General features: G+C 44.2%; 2 protein-coding genes across 2 annotated transcripts in view; both read right to left on the bottom strand.

Annotated features, from left to right (window-relative positions):
- Bud13 (BUD13 homolog) overlaps nucleotides 1-8,021 on the bottom strand; it is a 30,812-nt gene extending 22,791 nt beyond the window's left edge. The window contains exons 1-2 of the mRNA XM_045146581.1: nucleotides 7,840-8,021; nucleotides 3,429-3,519 (exon numbers count right to left, since the gene is read on the bottom strand). Coding sequence (XP_045002516.1) covers nucleotides 3,429-3,519; nucleotides 7,840-7,982 — 234 coding nt within the window. The 5' untranslated portion in view covers nucleotides 7,983-8,021. The remainder of the gene's footprint in view (nucleotides 1-3,428; nucleotides 3,520-7,839) is intronic.
- A 2,611-nt stretch (nucleotides 8,022-10,632) lies between these two features.
- Nucleotides 10,633-25,118, bottom strand: Zpr1 (ZPR1 zinc finger). Its single transcript, XM_004666442.3, has 14 exons — nucleotides 24,948-25,118; nucleotides 24,679-24,840; nucleotides 24,190-24,280; nucleotides 22,977-23,047; nucleotides 22,317-22,403; nucleotides 22,041-22,163; nucleotides 21,331-21,378; nucleotides 21,076-21,142; nucleotides 20,651-20,721; nucleotides 18,414-18,503; nucleotides 17,446-17,556; nucleotides 15,532-15,618; nucleotides 12,918-12,983; nucleotides 10,633-11,197 (listed from the first exon to the last, which is right to left on the bottom strand). Exons 1-14 carry the CDS (start codon nucleotides 25,116-25,118, stop codon nucleotides 11,063-11,065), a joined length of 1,380 nt encoding a protein of 459 aa, XP_004666499.2. The 3' UTR covers nucleotides 10,633-11,062.
- Between the last annotated feature and the right edge of the window lie 1,559 nt (nucleotides 25,119-26,677).

Below are 26,677 nucleotides of genomic sequence, written 5' to 3'. Positions count from 1 at the left end.
AAGACAGCTGGCATAACAAATTTAGTCACAGTGTAAGGCACTATGTTCTATAGTTATATTATTTCACTCCATCCTAGAACTAATCCTGCAAAGAGAGACTCAGGGGCACTGTATTAGCTACTTTACTTGTTGCTGCAACTAAATACCTGACAAGTAGTAGTTTAAGCAAGGGCGAGTTTTGGATGAACAGCTCAAGGGGTTACAGTACAGGCAGGGAAAGCATGACAGCAAAAACATAAAGCAGCTGGTCACAGTCAGGACAAGAATGTAATGAACACTTATACCCTATTAGTTCCCTCCTTTTTATACAGTCCAGGACACCATGTAATGGTACTGCCTACATTTAGGGTAAATCTTCCCACCTCCAATAATCTAATCCAAAAAATCCCACACAGACATGCCCAGAGATGTGTTTGCATGGTAATTCTAAATCCCATCAAGTTGACAAGATTAACCATAACAAGGACTGACCAACACACTGTGACTCAGAGAAATTAGATGACTCAGTGTCACAAATTAGAAAGTTGCAAGACTGGAATTCAGATCCAGGTCCTAATTCCTCTCTACTGCTTCACCTCTCTCAAGTCTAACCAGCATCCTTCATAAAACTTAGTTTTGAGATGTCACCTGGAATTCACTATGTAGACTCAGGGTGGCCTCAAACTCACAGCAAATCCTCCTTCCTCTGCCTCCCGAGTGCTGGGATTAAAGGCATGCGCCACCACACTCGATCCAGTTTTGAGATATCTTCCTGGGTACTACCAGCATAGGCTTTCAGGTAGTATGAACTGAGAGCTTTGACAAAGTATTTCAAGCTTCAGTTGTAAAACAAAAACTCAAAAGATTGCTCTGGCAACTGAATGAGATGCATTGTATAAGCTTAGCAGTGCTTAGCATATGGTCAAGAAATTATATCTTCATCAAGACCTTTCATCATTCTTATGTGTTACTGCTATCATTATCATCATACTTCTTGTGTTACCATTATTAGTGGTCCTGGTGATTTTGCATTTAAAAAATGAATTCCAAGTCAGACATGGTGGCACACGCCTTTAATCCCAGCACTTGGGAGGCAAAGGCGGGAGGATTGCCATGAGTTCGAGGCCACCCTGAGACTAAAAAAAAATTCCAAAACCAAGATATATTTTAACCAGTACAAAAAGCACTGTGCCTAAAGCCTCCTGTTTATCACTGTTTCTCTTCTAATTACCAAAAATTATCATTTTTAAATCATCTATTTTAAATAATATTTATTTACTTATTTGAAAGAAAGAGAATGGGTGCACGAGACTGGGCACACCAGGGTCTCTAGCCACTGCAAATGAATTCCAAACACATATGCCACTTTGTACATCTAACTTGTGTAGGTACTGGGGAATTGAACCTTTGTCCTTAGGCTTCACAGGAAAGTGCCTTAACCACTAAGCCATCTCTCCAACCCCTAGATCATCTATTTTAGAATTTTGCTGGAAATTAACATTATATATGCTTTCTGAGAGTTCATCTTTACCACTTTGTATTACAGCATAGCCAATCCATAGCTCTCTGCTTTTCTACCTGATTTTCAGAAATTCTCAGCAGTGGTTCCATGAAAATACTAACAGAAAGTCCTCAGTCTATGCTTTCATCCACATAGCTTTACTCATCCTTCAAAATTCATTCAGATCTTTACATCTTTCATGACAACTCATAATGGAATAAATATTTTATTCATTCACTTATTTATTTATTGGAGAGAGAGAAGGAGGCAGATAGAAAGAAGGGGAGAATGGACATACCAGGGCCTCTAGCCACTGAAAACAAATTCCAGATGCATGCACCACCTTGTGCCTCTGGTTTATGTGGGTACTGGAGAATCGAACCTGGGCCCTTAGGTTTCACAGGCAAGTGCCTTAATCACTAAGCCTCTCCAGTCCTCCCAATGGAACATATCAAAGGTTGTGTCCTCTCCCATGCTCTGATAGCACTTGATACCTATGTTGAATGTTTCTCCAAAATGTATCTTATTATTGAAATTATCTGAAATTCAGTCTCTCATTCTAGGGCAAAGCCTCTAATGTTCAGATATTATGTTCTATTCAACTATGTACCTATAGTACTTAGACAAGAATATATAATTTTTATTTTATTTTGTTTTTTTGAGGTAGGGTCTTACTCTAGCCCAGGCTGACCTGAACTCACTCTGCGGCACCAGATTAGCTTTAAACTCCTGGCAATCCTCCTACCTCGACCTCTGAGGTTGGGATTAAAGGCATACACCACCATGCCCAGTTTAAGAATATACAATTTCAAAGTTTAGTTAAAGAATAAAACAAGCAAATAAAAACACTTCCTTTAATTGGACCCAAACTTTTTAAAGTAAATTTCAACAAACTGAACCATAGGAAGTTCTAACTATGCCTTTATCGTTGCTGTTCGCATTTGTAGGCAGATAGGGCCCTCCACAAACAGCGCAGTGTATACATTCTTCTTCACTTACAATTGGGTGAGGACCACTTAAACTCATCACAGCTGAAGATGCATTTAACACACTGAACACAGCAAACCACCAAGCTTAGCCACATAGTACACTGTGGAGGACTGCTTGTATCTCCTCGTGACTGGAAGCCATGGTTCACTGCCATAGCCCAGCATCATGAAGGGGTGTAATATTCAGATAGTGCTAACCAGAAAAAAGATCAAAATTCAGGGCTGGAGAGATGGCTCAGCACTTAAGGCACTTGCCTGCAATGCCTAACGACATGGTTCAATTACCCACTACTCACATAATGCTAGATGTATGCATCTGGAGCTCATTTGCAGTTGCTAGAGGCCCAGTGCATGTACATGCGCTATCTCCTTGAAAATAAAAAATTAAGTTTTGAGAGCCAGGCATGGTGGTGCATGCCTTTAATCCCAGCACTGGGGAGGCAGAGGTAGGAGGATCACAGTGAGTTCGAGGCCACTCTGAGACTACAGAGTGAATTCCAGGTCAGCCTGAGCTACAGTGAGACCCTACCTCAAAAAAAAAAAATAATAATAATAATAAAATAAATAAATAAAAATTAAGTTTTGAGCCAGGCGTGGTGGCACATGCCTTTAATCCCAGCACTTGGGAGGCAGAGGTAGGATTGCCATGAGTTCAAGGCCACCCTGAGACTACATAGTGGATTTCAGGTCAGCCTGGGCTACAGCAAGACCCTATCTTGAAAAAAACAAAAATCAAAATTCAAAGCACAGTTTCTGCTATATCTTTACCACTTTCATACCACCGTGAAGTTAAAAAATCAAGTTGAATCATCATTAGGTTGGGACCTCTGCATAAGTATCAAGGAAGAAGACATCAAGCAGCTCTTTGGAAAATGTCACCTCTTCTCTCCACTCATTTCCCCCATGGGAGTTGAGACTGAGAACCTTACATCATTTCAAAGTCCTGACAAGATACATACCACAGGCAAATCTCCATCCTCCTCCTCTTCCTTCTCCGGCTTAGAAGTAGAGATAGTTGCCCAGCTCACATCATCATCAACAATCCGCATTCTAAATGGGAAGAAATAAGAAGCTCAAAAAGAAACACTGAGGCTGGAGAGATGGCTTAGTGGTTAAGGAACCTGCCAAGCCCAAGGACAGAGGTTCAATTCCCCAGGATCCACATAAAGCCAGATGCACAAAGCAGCACATTTGCATGGAATCCATTTGTAGTAGCAAGACATCCTGGTGCTCCCATACTTACTCTCTCTCACACACATACTCTCTCTCTCCTTCCCTCTCTCCCCCTTCTTTCTAATGTAAATAAATATTTTTAAAAATAAAATATAAGCTTCAGACAAGAACTAAGACATTCCTTTTTATTTTATTTTATTATTTTATTTATTTATTTTTTTTTTTTTGGTTTTTCGAGGTAGGGTCTCACTCTAGCCCAGGGTGACCTGGAATTCACTATGGAGTCTCAGGGTGGCCTCGAACTCATGGTGATCCTCCTACCTCTGCCTCACAAGTGCTGGGATTAAAGGTGTGCACCACCACGCCCGGCCATTCTTTTATTTTTTAAACAAGGATTTTATTTATTTATTTTAAGAGAAAGAGGCAGAGAGAGAGAGACTATGCATACCAGGACCTCTAGCTACTGCAAACTCTAGACTCATGTGCCACCTTGTGCATCTGGCTAACGTGGATCCTGGGGAAATGAACCTTAGGCTTCACAGGTGAGCATCTTAACCACTAAGCCATTTCTCCAGTCCTATTTTTATTTTTTATTTTCATTTATTTGAGAGAGGCAGAGAGAGAGAAAAAGAATGGGGAAATCAGAGCGTCTGGCTATTGCAAAGGAACTCCAGGCACACTTACCACTTTGTTCACCTGGTTTATGTGAGTACTAGGGAATCAAACCAGTGTCATGAGGCTTTGCATACAAGTGTCTTTAACCACTGGGTCATCTCTCCAGCCCATCATTCTTTTATTTGTGTGTGGAGGTTTTTTAAAGTTATTTACTTATTTTGGGGAGAGAGTAAAAACAAGAATGGGGCTAAGAGTGCTTGCAAAACCTGATGGCCTGAGTGATGCTCCAATACCCACATAAAAACAGATGCATGAAGTGGTACATGTATCTGGAGTTCATTTGCAATGTCAACAGTCCCTGTCATGCCCAGTCTCTTTCTCTGTCTCCTGCTAAAATAAGTTTTAAAACACTAAAAAGAAAAAAAAAAAAAGGAGAGAAAGAACGCACGCACACCACCCTTCTTGTTGCTGCAAATGAAATCCAAATATAAGCAACACTTTCTGCACCTGGCTTTACATGGGTACTGGGACACTGAACCTGGGCCAGCAGGCTTTGCAAGCAAGCGCATTTAACCACTCAGCCATCTATCTCCCCAGCCCAGCTTTTTGTTGTTGTTGTTAAAGAAAGGGATTCACTATGTTGCCCAAGCTGGTCTTGAAGTCTCTATCCTCCTGCCTCAGCCTCCCCACTGCTGATACTGCAGGAGTGTACCAACCCCATTCATAAGGCATACTTGTTCACAGAGGCCTCCTCAACACAGTTGTCATAACTAACACAGGAGAAAGTCAGTTTTCAGGGATTCGGCAAATGCAAATTCAGCCAACCACAGATTGCAAGGACCAAGGGAACAGAGGGAAAAAAATCACGTTTACTAACCAGATACAAACTGACTATAATTCCCTGAATAATATAACAACTAATGACACAGGATATGCACTGTACTGGGAATTATGAATAACCTAGAGGTGCTTTAAAATAAACAGGAAAACTAAGGAAAAGGCCCTTGCTTGCAAAACTTGCAGGTCCAGGTTCTATTGCCTAGCACTCACCTAAAGTCACATACAAAACGTGCAAATATCTGGCACCGGCAAGAGACCCTGGTGCACCCATGCGCATGCACGCACACACACACACACACACACACACAAATAAAATGCAAATATTTTAACATATAAACACAGGAAGATATGCATAATTTACACACAGGTACTATACCATTTTGTACAAGGAACCTGAGTACCTGAAGATTTAGGGATCCGCACACTGTATTCACTAAATGTTTGTAACATAGCTGAACTGTGCGGGAAAAGTCATTTGAAAAAGCAGGGACACATGATACAATATCTCTAATCATCACAACCATTCAGTACAAGCAGTACTATTCAGCAGTACTTTCTTTAAAAACTAAGAAACTGAGTCTGAGAGAGATGAACTACCTTGCCAAGGCCACATAGCCTTGGTTATGAAGTAGCACAGCTATGATTCAAATTCTAATCAATATGATACTTTCACTATGTGCCCTGCCTATAAAGAATACTTAAAAGTCAGAGATGGACAGAAAGCAAGAATATGCAGAAATCAAACTAAAAAAGAAAATGGACTAGTCCTTTGGAGTTCTATCATTTTGCCTGGTATATTAATTTCCTATGGCTGCCCATCAAACCTAAAACTGGATGGCTTAAAATAACAGAAATAGGGCTTGGGGAGATGACTTAGTGGCTAAAGGTACTTCCTTGCAAAGCCTGCCAGCCTGAGTTCAATTCCCCAACCACCTACATAAAGCCACACAAACATTTGATTGCAGCTGCAAGAGAGGCTGGCATACCCATGCCAATGTGTGTGTGTGTGTGTGTGTGTGTGTGTGTGTATATATATATTTATTTTTTTATTTTTTTTTTTCTTAAAGAACAGAAATAGGGGCCGAGAAGATGGGTCAGTCAGTAAACTACTTGCTACACAAGCATGAGGATCCAGATTCAGATCCCCAACCCAAATGGTAGTCTTGGTGATATAGAGGTGGAGACACGAAGATCCCTAGGGCTTGCTAGCTAGCTAGTCTAGCTAAATAGAAAATAAGGTGGAGGGCTGGAGAGATGGCTTAGCAGTTAAGGCACTTATCTATGAAGCCTAATAACTCATGTTGGACTCTCCAGATTCCACATAAGCCAAACACACAAGGTAGGTGAAGCAAGTGCAAGGTCACAAATGCACACTGGGTGGTGCATGTTCTGGAGTTTGATTATAGTGACTGGAGGCCCTGGTGCTCCAATATTCTCTCCCTCATTAAAAAAAAAAAAAATAAGGGGCTGGAGAGATGACTTAGAGGTTAAGGCACATGCCTGCGAAGCCTAAGGATCCAGGTTTAATTCTCCAGGTCCCACATAAGCCAGATGCACATGGTGGTACATGCGTCTAGAGTTCATTTGCAGTGGCTGCAGGCCCTGGTGCACCCATTCTCTCTCTCTGTCTCAAATAAATAAATAAAAATAAATCTTTAAAAATAATAAATAAATATAAGTAAAAGTAAAAAAATAAAATAAGGTGGAGAGTGATTAAGGAAGACACCCAACATAAACCTGTGGCCCACACACACACATGTGCAAAAAAGACTAAAATTATATTCTTTTATCAGTTCTGGAGAATAAGCTTAAGTGAAACCCAAAATTAAGGTGTTTGCAGGGCCATGCTCCCTAGAAGCCTCCTGGAGAGGAGTTTTCTTTGCCTCAGCCTCTGGTAATCTAGGCAGATGGTGGCTACTGGCATTATAAATCCAAAGTAAGGCTGGAGAGATGGCTTAGCAGTTAAGGCCCTCATCTTAACGCAATACATTTGTATAGATCCTATTTCTAAATGGTATTCTAAAGTTTCCAGGGGAGAGAAATTTGGGGGAATGGGAAACTATTAAATCCAATTCAATAGCAATTCTCTCACAAGTTTCACTGTAATGTTCGGAAGCTTAAATAAATGCATTGATGATTTTTTTTATTTATTTACTCATGGGGTGGGGGAAGAGAGAGAGAATGGGTACACCAGGGGCTCCAGACGCATGCACCACCTTGTGAACCTGGGGAATCGAACCTACGTCCTTATACTTCGCAGTCAAGCGCCTTAACCTCTAAACCATCTCTCCAGCCCTCCAAATTCTTGCTAAAGGGTCTGGCGCATGGCTAGAACTGTTTAAATGTTGGGTGTCAGAGCAGTACTAGTAGTTCCAGGTCATATCCTGGGTGTTTGAAGACTAGGGAACGGCCCGCAGACAGGTGTGGGCTCCTCCAGAGCCAAGCGGCGAGGCTCTGAATGAGCCCCACGACTCGCGGGCACCACATTCAAACTCTACTGGAGGGAACTATAGGCTGCAGGCGGTTAGGAGAAGTGAGCAAACTTCCAGCCTGGCCCGGTAGGAAGGTGCGGCTCGGAGGAGCGGGCTACGAACCCGGTGGCGGCGGCGGCGAGCCGGGCCTGGTTGCGCGGCCCGGGCCCAGGCAGTGGTCGAAGGCGCCGGGAGGGAAGCGGAGCCGGGCGGCCCGGAGGGGACCGGTGAGCGCGCGGCGGACCCGCCCCTGCCCGTGGTTGGGACTCACCCCTTCCCGCCGCCGCCGCTCGGCTTCGGCCGCTTCTTGCGCCGCTTACGACCGGACTCGAGGCCTCCATCGACGCCAGCATCTGCCCGGGACAGGTAACGCTTCAGATACTCAGCCTTGGAGAGCAGCGGAGCTGCAGCCATCGCAGCAGCGTAGGCGAAGAGACGGCTCGGCGCTGGGGACAAAATTCTCCAACGCGAACTAGACCGCGACAGCTGGGGAGGTGGAGCCCGAGGCGGAAGTCGAGGAGTACGCTTGAAGCTGTCAGGCCGAGGCGCGATCCTCGGGTGACGCTCTGGCCGCCAAGGTGGAATGCTCGCCTCTGGGGCCCACGCTACAGGCCTCTGACCACGTAGCCTAGTTTCTTCTCCACCCAACATACTGCAGCAAACGCTGTCCCAGCCGAGAAGCCTCGCACCAACCCACACAAAATCTCGCCTCAGAAACTTCGAGCGCCAAGGCCCCAAGGTACCCAGGCTTTACAGCTGCGGAGCACCGGCTTGAAATCGGGCCGTAACTTATTAGCTACCATGGGCAAGAAGACTGAGAAACGGTACTGTGCCAAGTTCATGAAACGGCATCTGACAGTAACCAGCTTTTTTAAAAAACCATTTATTTGAAACAGAAGTGAGCTGAGTAGCTCAGCGGTTAAAGCAGCTTGCTTTCAAAGCCTGACTGTCAGGGTTTGATTCCCCAGTCCACATGTAAAGGCAAATGCATAAAGTGGCTGGAGTTAGTTTGCATTAGCAGGAGAGGAAGGAGGCCATAGAGAAGGAATGGGAGTAGGGCCTTCTGCCTATAACCACCATCCCTGTTTTTTTGTTTTTTTAATGCAGTCTCATTCTAGCCCAGGCCGGCCTCAAACTCCGCGAACCTCCTACCCCTGCTAGGATTAAAGGTGTCCACTTTTATGCAGTACCTGGGATCAAATCCAGGTGTTGTGCATGTAAGGGAAGCGCTGTGGCAACCCAGCTACAGATATATGCCTTTTGCAATTAACTCAAAACTCACAAAACTCTTATAAATGCTGCTAGCATCTGCATTTCATACCCCAGGAAACTGAACCGTGGTAACAAATCAGTCTGAGTTGACCACAAAGTAACATTGGCTATTTTTGCCTTACAATTGGGAATGTTTTGAAAATAAAATGGGCCCAATATTCATGCATGGAATCCCAGCACTCTGGATGCAGAGGCAAGGTCCACAGTTCAAGACCAGCCTGAGCACACAACTAAATCATCATAAACACCACTGCCATCACTACCACTCCCACCCATGACACAGGTATACATGTGTGTCACAGACCTAATGTACAAAAAGCCTGCAAAACATAGGAGGATGTCTCAAAAACATGCTTACATTTTATCCTTGTAGCTGTCACTGAATCTACATGGTCTTGGGCAGACATTTTCTCACCTGCCCTGTTCTTACAGTGGAACCCTCCCCATACTTTGTCATCTACATGTTTCCTTAGGGTCCTAACAGAGCTGGATCTAAGACAAGACAGGTACCTAAAGAGGATTTCATACAGATTTTAATACACATATGCCATATGTTAAGGACTAAGGAACAAGACAGTTAACTAGAGGTAAGCTGCTATCCCAAGAAGTTTTATAACATGAGAATGCACTGAGCAATTTTTTGACAGTGCCCTAAAATTAGGAGACGAGCCCTAACCCTATCCTCTCCCAGCCTGGCACCTAGTACTCAGTCTGCCACTTTAGAAACTCTGGCTTGCCTTTCCTAATATCTGGATGAAGTCTCGGAAGTCGCTTCATATCAAACTCACAAGAATCAGTATGCACCAGAGTGCCATTTTTTCCCTTCACAATGGAAAATGAATTTGAAATGGGCTTATCTTCATAGAGCATGCATCTCCCATGGAGAAGTTCTTTCAAGTGACCAAACAATACATCAGAAGGCTGTCTGGTCCACTCAGGTTCTTGAGTCAGTCAGAGTCAGGAGAGACATATAAGAGGCCTAAAGGATTAGAGCTTATGATACCATTTTTGCTAATCTGAGTCTCCAAATTCTCAAGACCTTATTCTTGGGCTACAGAGATTGCTTAGTGGTTAAGGCACTTGCATGCAAAGTCAAAGGACCCAGGTTCGATTCCCCAGTACCCACATAATTCCAGATGCATGTGTGTTCATTTACAATGGCTAGAGGCCCTAGTGTGCTCATTCTGTTTCCCTCTCAAATAAATAAAACTTTTAAAAAGACCTTATTCTTGTCCTGACAAAAATATTTGATTGCCCCCCCCCATCCCTAGCCTTCTCTTCCTCACCTCCATCCTTTATAACTCATCACTCTCTGACATGCTCTTTGCTGATATTGTCAGTTTTCTCCACTCCACATGTACCCACTGTTCTGTGGTGTGCCTGGTATAGACATGCATGTGTTGAAGAAGTAACAGCCAGCTCTTTCCCCAATGGCAGTGCCAACACTGGAGAAATTTCTGAGAGACCAAGTTCTTCCCCCCCCCCCTTACTTATTTTATTTATTTGTTTATTTTTGAGGTAGCCCAGGCTCACCTGGAATTCACTATGTAGTCTCAGGCTGGCCCTGAACTCACAGCAATCCTACCTCTGCCAACCAAGTGCTGGGATTCAAGGTGTGTGTCACCACACCCTGTATTTCCTCATTTTTTTTGAGAAAGGGTCTTAATATGCACCTCAAGCTGACCTCCGTCTCCCCAGTGCTGAGACTATGGATGTTCACCACCACGTTCAGCTTAGAAGGCTGGAGTCTAACAGTATGATATGTAACAAAGACAATGAATGCAAAGGCCAGTGGGATAAAAGCCATCATTTTAATGGAAACTTCTTTACCTTCTTCCTGCCTCTGAAGAGTTCCTGCTGCAAGTTAGTACTTTATGTGCCAAAGACAACTCCACACCCCAACTGTAATTGTCTTTCACCTTCCCCAGCTTCAGAGGTCCAACATTAGAAAAAAGAACACTATGTAGAGTAAAGGGCTGATGGGCAAAAAGTGATCAAATGTCTTATAATTGGTTTCTTCCCAGGCAGATTCAAGACCTCCAAAAGAAGGTCAAGTAACACACCAGGCTTGCACTTGCACTACAAGCCATTTAAAACGCATTCGTGTATCTCTGACTCCCCACCACAGGCAAGGGCTAAGAGACGACACTCATCTTATTCTAACAGTACCATATACCCCTGCAGTGCGTGAAGCATTACAGTGGCCTGGGAGCTGCCCGTTGCTACCGCTGTGGGGCCAGGCCTGATTCATAGCCCTCTGTCTTCATGTCATTGAGCCCGAGCTCCTCATTCTGGTCGAAAGTGCGCTTGTACCGCTCCACCTTCATCTCTGGATCATCTTCCGGGGCATACACATTCTGCAAGGTCAAGGGTAAACATAAGGAGTGTACCATCCTGACATTCCCCTTCCACTTTCCTAAAAACTTTCTGAATTTTGGAGGGCCTCCAGTCCCCATGGCATGAACCAGTGGGCCACAAGAAAGAGCCACATGGGCTAGGACTAGGAATGCCTGGCTGTAAGTGGAATCAGGAAGTCTACTAAAATATTATGCAATATAACCCAAGATCATGTTCATGATATACAAGTACTCTACTAAGCTACATCCTGGCCCCTAAAATGTTCTGTATCAGGATCTTCTTATAAAAAAAACATAAGACAAGGGCTGGAGAGATAGCTTAGTAGCTAAGGCATTTTCCTGTGAAGCCTAAGGATTTAGGTTCAATTCCCCAGTACCCACGTAAGACAAATGCACAAGAGGGTGCATGCCTCTGGTGTTTGCAGTGGCTAAAGGCCCTGGCATGCCCAGTCTTTCTCTCTTCCTGTCTCTCAAATAAAAGTAAAAAAAAATTTTTAAATCATAGATAAAATTCAGCATAGTGGTTCACACTTGTAATCCCAGCACTCAGGAGCTAAGACAGGAAAAGCACAAGTTTAAGGACAGCCAGGCTACACAGCAAAACTCTATATTTAAAAAAAAAAAGAAAGAAAGAAAGAAAAACAGGCCAGGCGTGGTGGTACACGCCTTTAATCCCAGCACTCAGGAGGCAGAGGTAGGAGGATCACCATGAGTTCAAGGCCACCCTGACACTACATAGTGAATTCCAGGTCAGCGTGAGCTACAGTGAGACCCTAACTCAGGGGAAAAAAAAAAAAAAAAAACGAGTGAGAGCTGGAGAGATGGCTTAGTGGTTAAGGCACTTGCCTGCAAAGCTTAAGGATCCAGGTTCAATTCCCTAGTAACCACATAAACCAGATGCATAAGGTGTCCCATGTATCTGGAGTTTGCAGTGGCTAGAGGCCCTGGTGTGCCCTTTCTCTCTCTGTATCTGCTTCTTTCTCTCTCTCAAATGAATATTTTTAAATAAATAAAGATTAAAAAAATATAACAATGGTCTTAATCATGCAAATAACTTAGACCCTTTCTGCCTGACCTATTAGTTTCATTAATTAAATAGGGCTGGTGCCCTGAGCCCAATCCCCAGTACTTAAACAAAACAATAAAAATTGCTGAAGTTCTATCAATCACCAGATTGTCTGCCCAGCTAGCTTAATGCCTCAGTTTTCCTATCTTGGTCTCTGGACAGAATCATGGCTGCTCATTCTACAACAAGATTAGCAGAATGTAAACTCGAAAGCTGAAGAGAAGAGCTAGACAGGCATGCTACAGGAAGAAAGACCTTGTTTTCCCATCTAACCTATCTATTTACTTAGTGCAGTACTGGCAATAGAACCTAGGGCCTTGGGCATGCTAGACCAAGTGTTCAACCCCACTGCTATATTCCCAGCCCTCTTTGTTTAAACTTTGAACCTGGTCTCACTAAATTGCCCAGGCTAGCTTTGAACTTGCAATCCTCCCCCTTCAGCTTCCTAAGTAGCTGAGAGTACAGGTCTGCACCAGCATATTTGGTTTATTTTCCTTTCGTTAAACATTTGAAATCCTTCCCCCCCTTCCCTTTGTCCCTTTTGAGACCATATGAAGTTCTCTGATGAAGCAGTCCATGTAAACTGCTTTCTCAGTTCTAGGGCTACCATACATACAGTGAAGGTCAAAAAGTGCATCTCCATGACATCTGTACCTGCAAGTAACTGTTTCCTGCTACATCGTTCATAATAAAATGGGCCTTCATCTTCCCCGCAATGATCTACAAGAGAGAGAATACAGTAGAAAAGCTTTACACAGCTTCCAGAGGGACTATGACTGCTAGCACGAGCCAACCCAATTTACATCGTGTAGTCTCCACAGTTTGAAGAGCTGGCAACGGAGTGTCTCTGGAAGTGGAGTAAAAGAATCTAAATTAGGAACTGTCCAAAAGCTATCAAAAGGCAACTCAACATCCCAAAATTGCCAACAATGGTGTTTGCTTCTCCAGAGGAATTCCCACAGCCTACAGCCACTGAAGCAGCGGCAAGTAGGCACAAGAGAATTACAAAGGAAGCTAAGTAGATGCAGGCTTACTGGAAACAGGCAGACACACCCCCAGTCAACTTCCTACAACCAGTCCTCATACGCTGTAGATACACTTTCACCCTAAGACAGAAAGAAAAACAGCTCCTCAGTGGACTCTCACCAGCCCAAGAGGAAAGCTTCAGTGCTTCTGGCACAATGACAGTCTCAACAAAACTACCATCTAAGCTCCTATGGTAAGCCTCATGCCAACCAGGCTCATGTCCTGACTAAGGGTGTTAGTTCTCTATTGGTAAACAAGCAATAACTGGATATTTGAGCAAGGCTCCTAACACTTAAAGACAGGAAATTAAATTAGGAGGTGGGAGAGGTGGCTGAGCAGTTAAGGCACTTGCCTAGTAAGCCTAAGGACCCAGGTTTAACTCCCCATAACCCAAATAAGCCAGATATACATGGCGTCACAAGCGTATGGAGTTCATTTGCAGTGGCTAGAGGCTCTAGCGTGCCCATTCTCTCTAATAAAATAAATAAAAATTATATATGCAGGGCTGGAGGGATGGCTTAACAGTTAAGGCATCTGCCTGCCAAAGGACCCAGGTTCAATTCCCCAGGACCCACGTTAGCCAGATGCACAAGGGGGCGCATGCATCTGAAGTTTGTTTGCAGTGGCTGGAGGCCCTGGCATGCCCATCCTCTCATTCTCTCTCCCTCTTTCTCTGTCAAATAAATAAATAAATATTTTAAAAATTATATACATATGATCATTAAATTGGGATGGGGGAAGATAGACATAAAGGAAATTGAAACTATGCAGGGAGAATAAAATGGCAAAAAAATATGAAGATAAACTTTCTTTTAAAAGGCTTTTTTATGGGGGAGGGGGTCAAAGACAAAAATATTAGTAGAAATGAAAAATTCAACTGAAGGGCGAGAAAATAGAGATTCTCTCCCAGACCACTAAGGTGCATTCTTGTAATCCCAGCATAGCTGGGAAGCCTGAGACAGGATCAAACTGGACTTTTATTTTAAGGGGGAGGGGGGGAAGCAGGGTATGGTGGCACACACCTTTAATCCCAGCACTCAGGAGGCAGAGGTAAGAGGATTGCCATGAGTTTGAAGCTACCCTGAGACTACATAGCGAATTCCAGGTCAGCCTGAGCTAAAGTAAGACCCCACCTTGAGAAACAAAACAAAAATGGGAGGGGGGAGTGGGCTAGAGAGATGGCTTAGCAGTTAAAGCACTTGCCTGCAAAGCCAAAGTACCCAGGTTGGATTCCTCAGGACCCACATAAGCCAGATACACAAAGTGGTGCATGCACTTGGAGTTCATTTGCAGCAACTAGAGGCCCTGGCACTCCCATTCTCTTCTTCTCCCTCCCTCCCTCTCTATCTCTCTCTGCTTCTTTCTCTCAAATAAATAAATTTTGTTTTGTTTTAAGGCTAGGTATGATGGTGTGCATCCTTAGTCACAGCACAGGGGAGGCTGAGGTAGGAGTACTGCCATGAGTTTAAGGCCAGCCTGAGACTATATAGTGAATTCCAGGTCAACCTGGGCTAAAGCAAGATTCTACCTCAAAAAAAACAAAACAAGAGGTGAAGAGCTGAGGAGATGGCTCAGTGGTTGGAGGTACTGGATTGCCTTTTGTCTCATGTTTAATTCCCCAGCACCCTTGTAAAGCTAAATGTAAAAGTTACACAAATATCTGGTGTGTGTTTGCAGTGGCAAAAGACCAATTCACACACACATGTAAATAAATCAAATGTATTAAAAAAAAAAAAAAAAAGGCTGGGCATGGTGGTGTACACCTTTAATCCCAGCACTTGGGAGGCAGAGACAGGAGGATCGTTGTGAGTTCGAGGCTACCCTGAGACTACAGAATGAATTCCAGGTCAGCCTAAGCTAGAGTGAAACCCTACCTCAAAAAAAAAAAAAAAAAAGGATGAAATACTAGAAAAGCTCTCTTTTGGCTTTTCACCTTTCCTGAACAGGTTCCTGCTTTGTTAAGAGGCCCTCATCTTGACCCTTGTAGGCTGAGTTGGAGGGAAGGAACACACCTACTCACACGTGGGCTATCTACCCCCTCCTGCCTTCCACATGGCAGAAGCTCTCTGTACTTTCTTCTCTTAATCTAATAAAGTCTATTTACATCTTATAAATGGAAAAGAAAAAAGAAACTAGAAGAATCCCTGCCATGATGACTAGATGTCCAGAAAAAGCCAAGAAATAGATAAGTAACTTCTAGTTTGCAGGAGCGCCAGATCTACAGTGGCCACTGACATCTCACCTGATCCAACTTACGGCTGAATGCCTGCAATTTCTCCGACCGGTCAGGATTCGAACTGTCGCCCAGTGTGAAAGGGTTCTTGGTTACCTGCAGCAAATGACAACCAAAGTGCTAGAATACTGGCTTTATGGTTATTAGGTTCAACCACAAAAGATGCTGTCATAGACACTTCATCTCCATTTACCCCACACTCATTAACAGCCACTACTGGGGGGTCTATATGACAAACTGGCAATGTGAATCAAAATCAAAGAAAGTGGGGCTGGAGAGATGGCTTAGCAGAAAGCTTAAGGACCTAGGTTCAAATCCCCAGTACCCAAATAAGCCAGAAGCACAACGTAGCACATGCATCTAGAGTTCATTTGCAGTAGCTAGAGGCCCTGGCATTTACATTCTCTTTTTCTATCTGCCTCTCACCCCTCTGTCTCAAATAAATATATTTTTTAAAAATTTTTTAATCTAAGAATTTTTTTAATCTAAGAAACTATTCTTACAATATCTAATCCCAATAATTTTTGACTTTTCACCTTTCCTGAACTTCCAGGTCCCTGCTCTGGTAAGCCTCTCTCATCTCAATCCTGCTGGGCTGAGACGGGGAAGTGGGCAACAGCCCTACTCCCATGTGGGCTCCCTACCCTCTCCTGCCTTCCACATGGACAGGAGCTCTCTGTATCTTTGGAGAAGAAATGCTAAAACAATGCATAATTTAGAAAGATAAGCAGGGCATAGTCACACATGTGCCTGTAATCTCAGCACTTGGGAGCTTAAGCAGGAGGATTATGAGTTCAGATCCAGCCTAAGCTACTTAGCAAAACTGTATTTAAGTACATAAATAAAAGGTAAAATTGCCTGACATGAGAATCAAGTGAAAATAAATTAGTCACATCTATGTATCTGCAGGGGCGCAGGTTCTAAAAAGCCCTACACCAAAACTGGTGGATATTTAGTCCCTTACAGCAAAGTATTTCTTTAGAACCTATACATACCCTCCCATAGATCTTAAATCATCTCTAAATTACTTTTAAGACCTAATGCAATGTAAATGCTTTGTAAAATTATGCTATTATTTAAGAAATATAAACCAAATTGTATATATGTAAGTAGAATGATTGAGATGGTGAGGGGATATGATGGAGAATGGAATTTCAAAGGGGAAAGCGGGGAAGGGGAGGTATTACCATGGGATATTTTTATAATCATGCAAAATGTTAATAAAAATTGAGAAAAAAATATAAACCAAAAAAATCTGCACAGATTCACTACAGATAAAATTTTCCTCCAAATAGTTCAAACTGTACTTGGTTAGGGAAAACTGATTACATGGACTTAGTTAGTTACCATACACATGCATATATGTTTTGGAGATGAGATAACAAAAATTCCCTCATCCCTTATTTTGTTTCTGTTGATTTTTTTTTTAGTTTTCTGAGGCAGGGTCTCACTCTAGTCCTGGCTAACCTGGAACTCACTCTGTAGGCTCAGGCTGGCCTCTTAATTCATAGCAATCCTCCTGCCTCAGTGCTAGGATGAAAGAACACCATACCCAGTCCCTATTTTGCAATGAAATAAATGACTTACCCAAGATTACAAAATAGTACACTGTCCTAGAGTTAAGCCCAGGAATTTTCATTCAAAATTTCCCATAAACTTCTCTTCACAATCTAAAATAATACTTAAGTCTTCTGAGCCAGCTTTAAGGCAAAGAAACCTCCAGTTATCAATACTAAAACTAGAATTTGGGGGAGGAGGGTAGTGTTGAGATAGAGGTCCCAGGCTGGCCTCCAACTCTCAATTCTATTACCTCCCCAAATGCTGGGATTACAGTCCTGTGTCATCTTCAAACTTTTGAGTTTTTCTAGCCTCTTTCTACATCCTTACTGCTGAAAGAAGTTATGTATAGTTTATCAGACTCACCAGTTCTCGAATGTCTTTCAGCAGTCCTTCAAGAGTCGTGAACTTGCCCCCAAGGACACCCATTCCCAGTTCAAATTCTAGCTCTGGGATTTCCACACTACACGTTTCAGACTGAAAGAGGTCAAATTAAGGTTTAAATCAGGGGACAGCACTGTAAGTCAGAAAAGCATCTGAAGCCTTAGTTTTGATCCCCCAGCACCACATACACACACACAATTTAAGTCAGGAGCAGAGAAAGCCACCAGAGGCCTCCTCATAAATACTAACAGTGACAAATTGAGGACCAAGTCAGTGTCCTACTTTTCTCTAACTCCTCCATTAAAACCACCAAAATAAACTGAAACTCTGAGTCACAATTACAAGTTCAAGTATCCTATAATGAAGGGTCAGAAAGGCAAAAAGCTTCACAGAGTTGCCAAGTCATTGACAAGAAAGTTAGGGACTCCCCTCTGAATCTGCAATTCCAACCATGGATTAATATATCAGGAGGGACCCTCATATACAGGGAAGTAAAGAGGACATGAGAATGATCATTTCCAGCCAGGCCTGGTGGCACATGCCTTTAGTCCCAGCACTGGCTAGGCTGACTGACTGCTGTGGGTTGGAGGCCAGCCTGGGACTACCAAGTAAGTTCTAGATCAACCATAGCTACAGTGAGACCTTACCTCAAAGCAAAAGAAAACAGGGCTGAGGAAATGGCTCAGTGGTTGAGGTGCCTGCCTGAAAAACCTAACAACCCAAGTCTAATAACCTAGTACCCAAGGTAAAGCCAGATGCACAAGGGGGCACATGCATCTGGAGTTCATTTACAGCAGCTAGAGACCCTGGCACACCCATTCTCCCTCCCTCTCCTGTGTGTGTCTGCAAATAATTAAAAAAACTTTTTTACAAAAAGAAAATAATAAAATAAAAATTTCCCTAGATAGAGGCAGTTGCAAGGACAATCACCTTCATAGGCAGGTTGTTACCTTGAGGAGATCTCTGGTCATGTCTGAGGGATCTGTGATGTGGAGGGTGATCTTGGTGCCCAAGGGTTCCACTGCTCCTCCAGATTTTACCTGTACAGACAGAAGTCAAGAGCACCACCAGAGAAGACCCCAAGCCTCACCTGGTGCCCGGAAGACCTCAGACTTGTGTAGACTAGACTTCCAGTTAACTAGCAACTACCACAGACAGCCTTCTAAATCCATAGGGACAGCAGTGATTAAAACCACCAATACCAAGAGCTTGCAAGAAAGCTTTGGCCAGCCCCAGTATCATGCCAAAATTAAGCACAAATTGTCAAGAAACCCTGAACTTGTCTGTTTTAAGTTTTTTGTATTTTTTTTTTTTTATTTATTAGAGATGAGAGAATGGGCATGCCAGACCCTCTAGCCACTGCAAACAAACTACAGATACATGTGCCACCATGTGCATCTGGCTTATGTGGAAGCAAAAGAATCAAACCTGAGTCCTTAGGCTTCACAGGCAAGCGTCAACTGCTAAGCCATCTCTCCAGCTCTGAACTTATCTTTTGAAAAAATATAACTCTTGGGTGTTAAAAGAAACTTTAGAGCATTTTGGTTCTCCCCTCCACTCTATGCAATGTCATCCCCTTTGTAACATTTAGGTTTAAGAATTTAATCAAAGCCGGGCGTGGTGGCGCACGCCTTTGATCCCAGCACTCAGGAGGCAGAGGTAGGAGGATCTGCATGAGTTCAAGGCCACTCTGAGACTCCATAGTGAATTCCAGGTCAGCCTGGACCAGAGTGAGACCCTACCTAGAAAAACCAAAGAAAAAAGAATTTAATCAGTAGCTGGGCATGGCACAAGTCTTTTAATCCCTGCACTCAAGAGGCAGAAATAGGAGGATCCCCATGAGTTCAAGGCCACCCTGAGACTACATAGTGAATTCCAGGTTAGCCTGGGCTAAAGCAAAACCCTACCTTGAAAAACCAGGAAAAAAAAAAAAAAAGAACTTAATCAGAGCCAGGCAAGGTGGCACACACCTTTAATCCCAGAACTTGGGAGGCATAGGTAGGAGGATCACTGTGAGTTCGAGGCCAGCCTGAGATGACACTGATTTCTAAGTAAGCCTGGATTAGAGTGAGACTCTACCTCAAAATAATAATAATAATAATTTAATCAGTGGCTACAGAGATTGATTAATGGTTAAAAGCACTTGCTTGCAAAGTCTAACAGCCCAGGTTCAATTCCCCAGTACCCATATAAAGACAAGACACACAAAGTGGTACATGTGTCTGGAGTTCATCTGCAGTGGCAAGAAAATAAAATAAAATAAAATAAAATAAAATAAAATAAAATAAAATAAAATAAAATAAAATAAAATAAAATAAAAAATATTTTTAAAAAGAACTTAGGGCTGGAGAGATTGCTCAGCAGTTAAGAGCACTTGCTTGCAAAGCCTTACAGCCTGGATGTGATTCCCCAGTATCCTCATAAAGCCAGATACACAATGTGGTGCATGTGTCTGGAGTTCATTTGCAGCAGCCAGAGGCCCTGGTGCACCCATACTCTCTCTCCCCTTGCAAATAAATAAATAAAAATAGTTTTTTAAAAAGAATTTAATCCGAGTGTGGGATGTTAACTCAGTGGTACAGCATGCCTGATAAGTAGGACCCCCCTCCAAAATAAGTAAGTGTACTCATTTACACTTATGCTTGAATACACTTGGGGTAAGAGACTTACAACCCCCAGAGTGCAGCCCAATTTTCAGACAGCTTTATTACATTCTTCATTATGGAGTCCAATATCTGCCCAAAAACACATACCCCTCTGAGAAGTAGGTCAAAATTCATTTGGACTGGAGAGAGAGCTTAGCAGTTAAGGTGCTTTCTTGCAAAGCCAAAGAACCCAAATTCAATTCCCCAGGACCCACATAAGCCAGATGCACAAGGTGGTGCATACACATGGAGTTCATTTGCAGTGGTTAAAGACCATGGCGTGCCCATTCTCTCTCTAACAAATAAAATAAAGTTGGAAAAAAAAATTCTCTCTTCCAAGTGGTCAGCCTTTCACCCATCTTACATAAGCTATAGTACTTCCAAGTTTTCTTCTCTAAGCTAACTTCCAGCTCCTTCAAAGACTCCTTACCCTACACTAAGCCTCAAAAAACATCCAACTACCCACCTCCCATCCTGAAGCAGTAGATTTAGGAAGTGACTGATACAAAGGGATTATTCTCAAGCCAGCTTTCTTTGCTCACCTCATTTGTTCGATGCCCACAGCTCTCACAGTTGGTAGCCATGATGATAACCTCTTTAAAGTGGGGGATTTCTGGAGACAGAATTAAGGAAACCTGCTTCCAGGAGAGCAAGACTCCACCTCTAAAGAAAAACAAAGCCAAACCTCACACACAGATGTTGGTCCCAAGACTGCAATAAACATATCTTGAGGAAGCCTAACTCCAGAAATGTACAAGTTTTCTGCCCATGTGACTACTCATAAATATTTAAGGACATGGCTCTGGCCACCACAGTAGCCAATATATGTGATGTAACCAAAGGTATCCTCCTCCTCCTCTCACTGTGGATAAAGCACTCCCTTGCCCTAAAAGGAAGGCCCCCATCTGAATAAAAGGGTCATGCCTGAGTCAGACAATGAGCAACCCAACCACTTGACAAAAGATACGGACAACTTTCATGTTGGTCTGAGCCGGGGCACTGCACTCCGGGCAGTTTGTGTTGAACTGTAACACCTGAAACACAGTGTGAGGACACAGGGTGAGCCTTCAAAGGAGGGACATTTGGGCAAAAGAGATTCAGTTGCAAAGACAGTAGGGTTCATCCATGCAGGAATACTTAGGTGGTGATAAACCGAACACCAACCAGTAGCATCAGTTTCAACAAACAACTGCTATCCTCAACAGAAGCCAACATGACTCACTTCATTTTTGAGATCTTCTTCTTCCACTTTCTTTTCTGGTGCTTCTGCCTAAAAGAACAGAGACGCAAACCGAAGTTGGCAGGCAGACCTCAGCCTCCCCAACACCTTCCCTTGCCTGGGGAGGGGGACTATATCTTTGCTCTCCCTTACACGTGCATGTAGAGAACAGAGGTCAGTGTCCATTGTTGCCCTCAATCACTCTCCACCTTATTTTTTGAGACATGGCCTCCTGACTGAACATGGAGCTCATTTATTCAGCTAGACAACCTAGCCAGCAAGTCTCAATGATCCTTCTGTGTCTGCCTCCTCAGCACTGGGATTTCAGGCAAAAGCCACCACAGCCAGTTCTTACATGGGTGCTGGCAATCTCAATTGGGTGTTCATGCTTGTATATCTAACACATTACTGACTGAGCAGCTCTCCAGCCTAACCTTTGCTCTATTAGGTGCCAACTCATGGGATGGATGGAAATGCCAGAAGGCAAAGCTGCAATTAAGGGAAGGACAGAACTCAAGGCAGGATCCCAGTGAGTGCCATCCTCTCTGTGAAGCTCCCCCCAAGTCCTGACATGAGCTCGATGAGAGGGACAAACAAGCTGAGATAGGGTACATGGGTCAACATTGCCACCAAAGTAAATTTTCACTGACTCTCAGCAACCCAGAGCACAAAACAATTCCAGAACATTCCTTAGACTCCTTCATTCCACTTACCTGGATACCCAGCATCTCAGCCTGCTCTAGGGTCCGGGTGTAGTGTGTGACCACCAAGGCATCATCTTTCTGAGGAGCATGTGGGTTTTCTACAAAGCTGTTCCCTGAGGGATCATCAATGACCTAACAGAAGAACAAAGAGAGTAACTATAATAAATACTATGCAACCCTCCACCCACCTTCAGACCACCATGAAAAAAAAAAATTCCAGCCAGTCTTTATGATCTCTCCTTTGCCTCCCTATAATGAAGGCACCCATAATCCCTCAGTACTCACCAGAGTGAAAGGGGAAGCCACTAGCTTTAGCTCCTTCAGTTTGACAATGAACTCATCAATTCGTTCAGCTATGGTATCTTCAAGTACCTGTCATAAACAGAGTGAAAGCCTCAGTCCTAATGGTACCCCCATGCCCAACTGCTATGCACACATCAATCCCATTAGCAGATCAACATCTGTCTTGGTGTAAATAGGAACACAGTAAATCAGACTTCACAGTAAGATGAAGCACTTTCTTACTTGCTCTACCATTTAACCCAAACATCAGGTTAGGCATATAACAGTCAATAAATAAATAAATAATAAATAAATAAATAAATGATTAATAAATAAATCTGATGGGACTCTAACCAGTTATGAACTGCTTAAGCAATTGTATTATTTCTATAATAAGATAAAAGACCCAGGGAGCCACAGATGACCCAAAGGCTCTTCAAAACTTATGTCACACCGTCTGATATGAGGCCTGGATATATAGTGTGGAATGGACATGGAAAGGATAGTAAGTTGAGCATACATGACATCGTGGCCTGTACAGCATCCTCGTATGCTTTGCCAAAATCTTCCCAAACTTTCAGAGTACAGCTGCATAGGAAGCTGACTCTATTCTGACAAATAAGAAATTTGTTGAGCTGCTGCAGTTAGAAAAAGCCAGCTCACCTTTCGTGTGGGTTGATCCTGCTCTAGGCCAGAGATTGCACGACTGATCAATCCTTCAACAGTGGTCAGAGCTTATGACAAAACATAAAGACATGTGAGTCTAAGCATTGCTATCCATGTATGTGACCCTAGGAAATTCACTTAAAACTCTCTAGGCCTTGATTTACTCATCTGTTAAGGAAGGAGACCAAGTACTAGGCTCCCTTCATTTTAATAACAGTGATGGTAATATTCTTAATGTTTTTATTGTTTGTAAACAGAGAGAAAGGTGGACAGTGAGTATGGGCACACGAGGGTGTCCAGCGGCTTCAAAGAAACTCCAGATGCATATACCACTCTGTGCATCTGGCTTTATATGGGTACTGGAAAACTGAATCTGGTCCAGCCAGCTTTGCAAGCAAGAACCTTTAATCACTGAGCTCTCTCTCCAACCCAAACACATAGCATACATTTTACCTCAGCATGTTTGTTTTTGTTTTGTTTGAGGAGCATCTTGCTCTAGCTCACACTGACCTGGAATTCACACTGTAGCCCCAGGCTGGTCTAAGACTCACAGTGATCCTCCCACCTCAGCCTCCCAAGTGCTATGGGTTAAAGGTATATGCCACCACACTGGGCTAGTGATGGTAAAATCCTAAAACAAGCACACCAGGGTCTTAATAATGCTCTTGCTATTCTGAACTGTTTTACCCTGAACTGTTTTACCCTAACGCTCTTCGCATGTCAATCCGCTAAAAATCACAATGATTATGCAGCCAAACACGGGCCCCTACGCCTGGCACCAGGTCTCAAAGACCTGATTTTTTAAACTTTTTATTGAGAACGTTTATAAACAATAACCGTAATTCCCTCCCAGTAGTCCCCCTTTTCCTCTCCCAAAGATCCCTCTACTGAATCCCTTTTTTTTTTTTTAATTTTTATTAGCATCTTCCATGATTATAAAAAAGTATCCCATGGTAATTCCCTCCCCCCTCCCACTTTCCCCTTTTCCCTTCTTCTTTTCAACAACTCTCTTCTGTTTTGATATCATTTTGATGCCATCATCTTGAGCACTCTGGAGGCAGGTAGGAGGATCACTGTGAGTCTGAGGCAAGCCTGGGACTACAGAGTGCGTTTCAGGTCAGCTCGGACTACAGAGTGCGTTTAAGGTCAGCCTGGGCTAGAATGAGACCCCACTTTGGGGGGAAAATAAAAGACCTGATCTTAAACTTACATCCTTTCTGACTGAAAGCTGGAATTTCAAAGTCCAGTTCGGGGATCCTCGTGGTGGCACAGTCAGTCTTCACCACTTCTCTGTTCATGTCCTAGGTAGAAAGAAAAACTTTTCATCCCAAGAGGTCGATGATACAACTTCTCAGGAAATAAACCAGACTGTTCCTCTCCACCACATCTCAGCCCGGCCCCAGCTGTTTCCTCCTCTCTCCACCAGGGAGGGTGTAGACAACTTCAGTATAGAAGGTGATGAAAGCAGTGTCCAGATGTTGAGAATATTGTCCGTTAACGATTCCTGCTCATTTCACCCCTGTAACAAGATTCACCAAACACTTTCACCAATCTTTCAGATCAGCGGAGCTGACCACAGCACCAGAAACATTTGCAAAGGGAGATACCAAGGACTGATCACAGAGAGACTTGCGATCCGCTTGGCCTGCACAGGAGCTCTCTCAGGGATAGTGGGGTCCTTTCTCTGGGCTCCGCTCACCTCCTGGCTCCTAACAGTCAAAGTGTATCGCACTCCTTGGTCCTGGATCCTACCGGCCGACTGGATCTCAGTATTGTTCCAGCCACAGTGCTCGCAGGAAAAGGAGCTCACAATTATTTCTCTGAAGAAGGGGATTCTGGTGAGCAGGAGGCGCGTCATGCCCTGGGAAGGCAGCCGACAGGGAAGGGAAGAATCAGAGGAGCTCGGGTTCCCCGCCCTACTCCCCAGCCCCGGCCGTCGCGGCAAGTACCCTCCCGCCCGGGCCTCACGTTGCGGTAACAGTTCATGCACAGCGACTCGATCTCGGTGGGCTGCTGCTCCTCGTCGTCGGCGCTGAACGGCCGGAACAAGGGTCCTGCGGAGGACGGCCGGGCAGGGGCGGCCGAGGGGGCGGCGGCGGCCGCGGGGGGCCCGGGCTCCACCGCCCCGCTGGCAGCCATCACCCACACACGCAGTTCACGAGCCTCAGCTTCCGCCTTCCGCAGCTGGCGAGGCCCCACCCCTTCCGCCGGTCTCCTGGACCTCACTTCCTCTCCCTGCTGATCCCGCCCGTTCTTAAAGAGACCGCACACTCTGGTGGCTAACAAGAACTTCCGGCTCCAATACTTCCATAGCCAGCCAGGGCCGTCTCAGCTCAGCGCTCCCTTCTTCCAGAACATGCTTTCAGACCCAGGGCAGACTTTTGTTTTTATTTTGTTTTTGTTTCTTCCTCCATCGCAGTGGCTCCACCGCACAGGAAGCCTAGCTGTTGGTTCATAAGTCTATCTACAAAAGCCTGGAGGTCAAGGGGACAGGCTTGCCCCTGGGAAGCCAAGGAGATGAGCTCCAAACTGGGCTTGCTACTACTGCCTGTTGCTAATCCAGACTCTGCTACGGCTCCAAATACCCTCTTGTGCTCTCACCTTCGGTCCCTCAGTCTCCCACTCCCTTTCTGATCTTCTACTCCCTATTTCTGTCCTCATAAGCACTTCCCCAAATTCTAGCCTTAAATACATAACTTTTTACTCCCACACCACATCCCCACCACATCTGACCCCAACTGACTCACGTCCCCCTATTTCCTAACAACAAAACAGCTTTTGGGGGGTAGATTTTTCCTTGTGGCACATCCTCTCCATATCTTGGCCCAAAACCCACTTCTGTGGCTGAAAGTAGCTGTGCATCCAGAATGTCAAGGATGACCAGGTTGCGGCATACACAGCCCATATTAATATGGGGCATGTGCTGGGGCTGGGTTGGTGCTAGAATACTACACAGGGCCAATTGTGAGCTGAGCTGAGAGGAAAGGACACTGGACAGGTCAGGGCATTGCAGAGGGAAAGGGGGATTGACCGTTTCCATCTCATCCCCTATTTCACAGTTCCCAGGTGACCTATGATGCCTCTGTGTGAGTGTGTATATGAGGAAAGGAGTTTGTGGGTCCCCAAAAGAGGGTCAGTGAACCGGGCATGGTGGTGCACGCCTTTAATCTCAGCACTCGGGAGGCAGAGATAGGAGGATCACCATAAGTTCAAGGCTACCAAGACTACATAGTGAATTTCAGGTCAGCCTGGGCTACAGTGAAACCCTACCTCAAAAAAAAAAAAGGTCAGCCACAAAAAGAAGCCATTACGGGTCTGGAGCAGCAGGAACAAAGGGGACCCACCACCTTGGGAATTTCAGATCCACCAGGCCACAGCTCCTCCAGTGAAAGCTGGCATTCCGTGCACACTGTCCTGTGTAAACACGCTGCTGAACAACACTGGACCAGAGCGAGTCTCTAAAACACCTGCCCCGCAGGTGTGACAGTGTCTAGCCAGGAGCTGTGAAGCAGAGCTTGCAGGCGTGTACCCCTTGTACAGACCAATGGAGGGAAGACTCAATGAGAAAGAGTGACAAGGGATGGCGTGGATAATGGGCGTGCTTTGAGGAGAGAGGTGAGGCAACTACTCTCAGACATGATGCAAATGAGAGTCACACCAGGCCAAAAGCTTCCATCATAAACATCTATTTCATTTGA

The sequence above is a fragment of the Jaculus jaculus genome, chromosome 3 (genome assembly GCF_020740685.1).
Source record: "Jaculus jaculus isolate mJacJac1 chromosome 3, mJacJac1.mat.Y.cur, whole genome shotgun sequence".
Classification (NCBI taxonomy): Eukaryota; Metazoa; Chordata; class Mammalia; order Rodentia; family Dipodidae; genus Jaculus; species Jaculus jaculus.
The sequence above is the reverse complement of the archived record's forward strand: the minus strand, read 5'-3'. Positions and strand labels throughout refer to the sequence as shown.

Excerpts from the sequence above, each read along its gene's own strand:
- Zpr1 (XM_004666442.3), bottom strand. The coding sequence starts at position 25,118 with ATGGCTGCCAGCGGGGCGGTGGAGCCCGGGCCCCCCGCGGCCGCCGCC. Across the intron at positions 24,281-24,678 it reads TGACTGTTAGGAGCCAGGAG|GACATGAACAGAGAAGTGGT; the intron begins GTGAGCGGAGCC and ends CTTTCTACCTAG. Across the intron at positions 15,619-17,445 it reads TGAAAGACATTCGAGAACTG|GTAACCAAGAACCCTTTCAC; the intron begins GTGAGTCTGATA and ends CATTTGCTGCAG.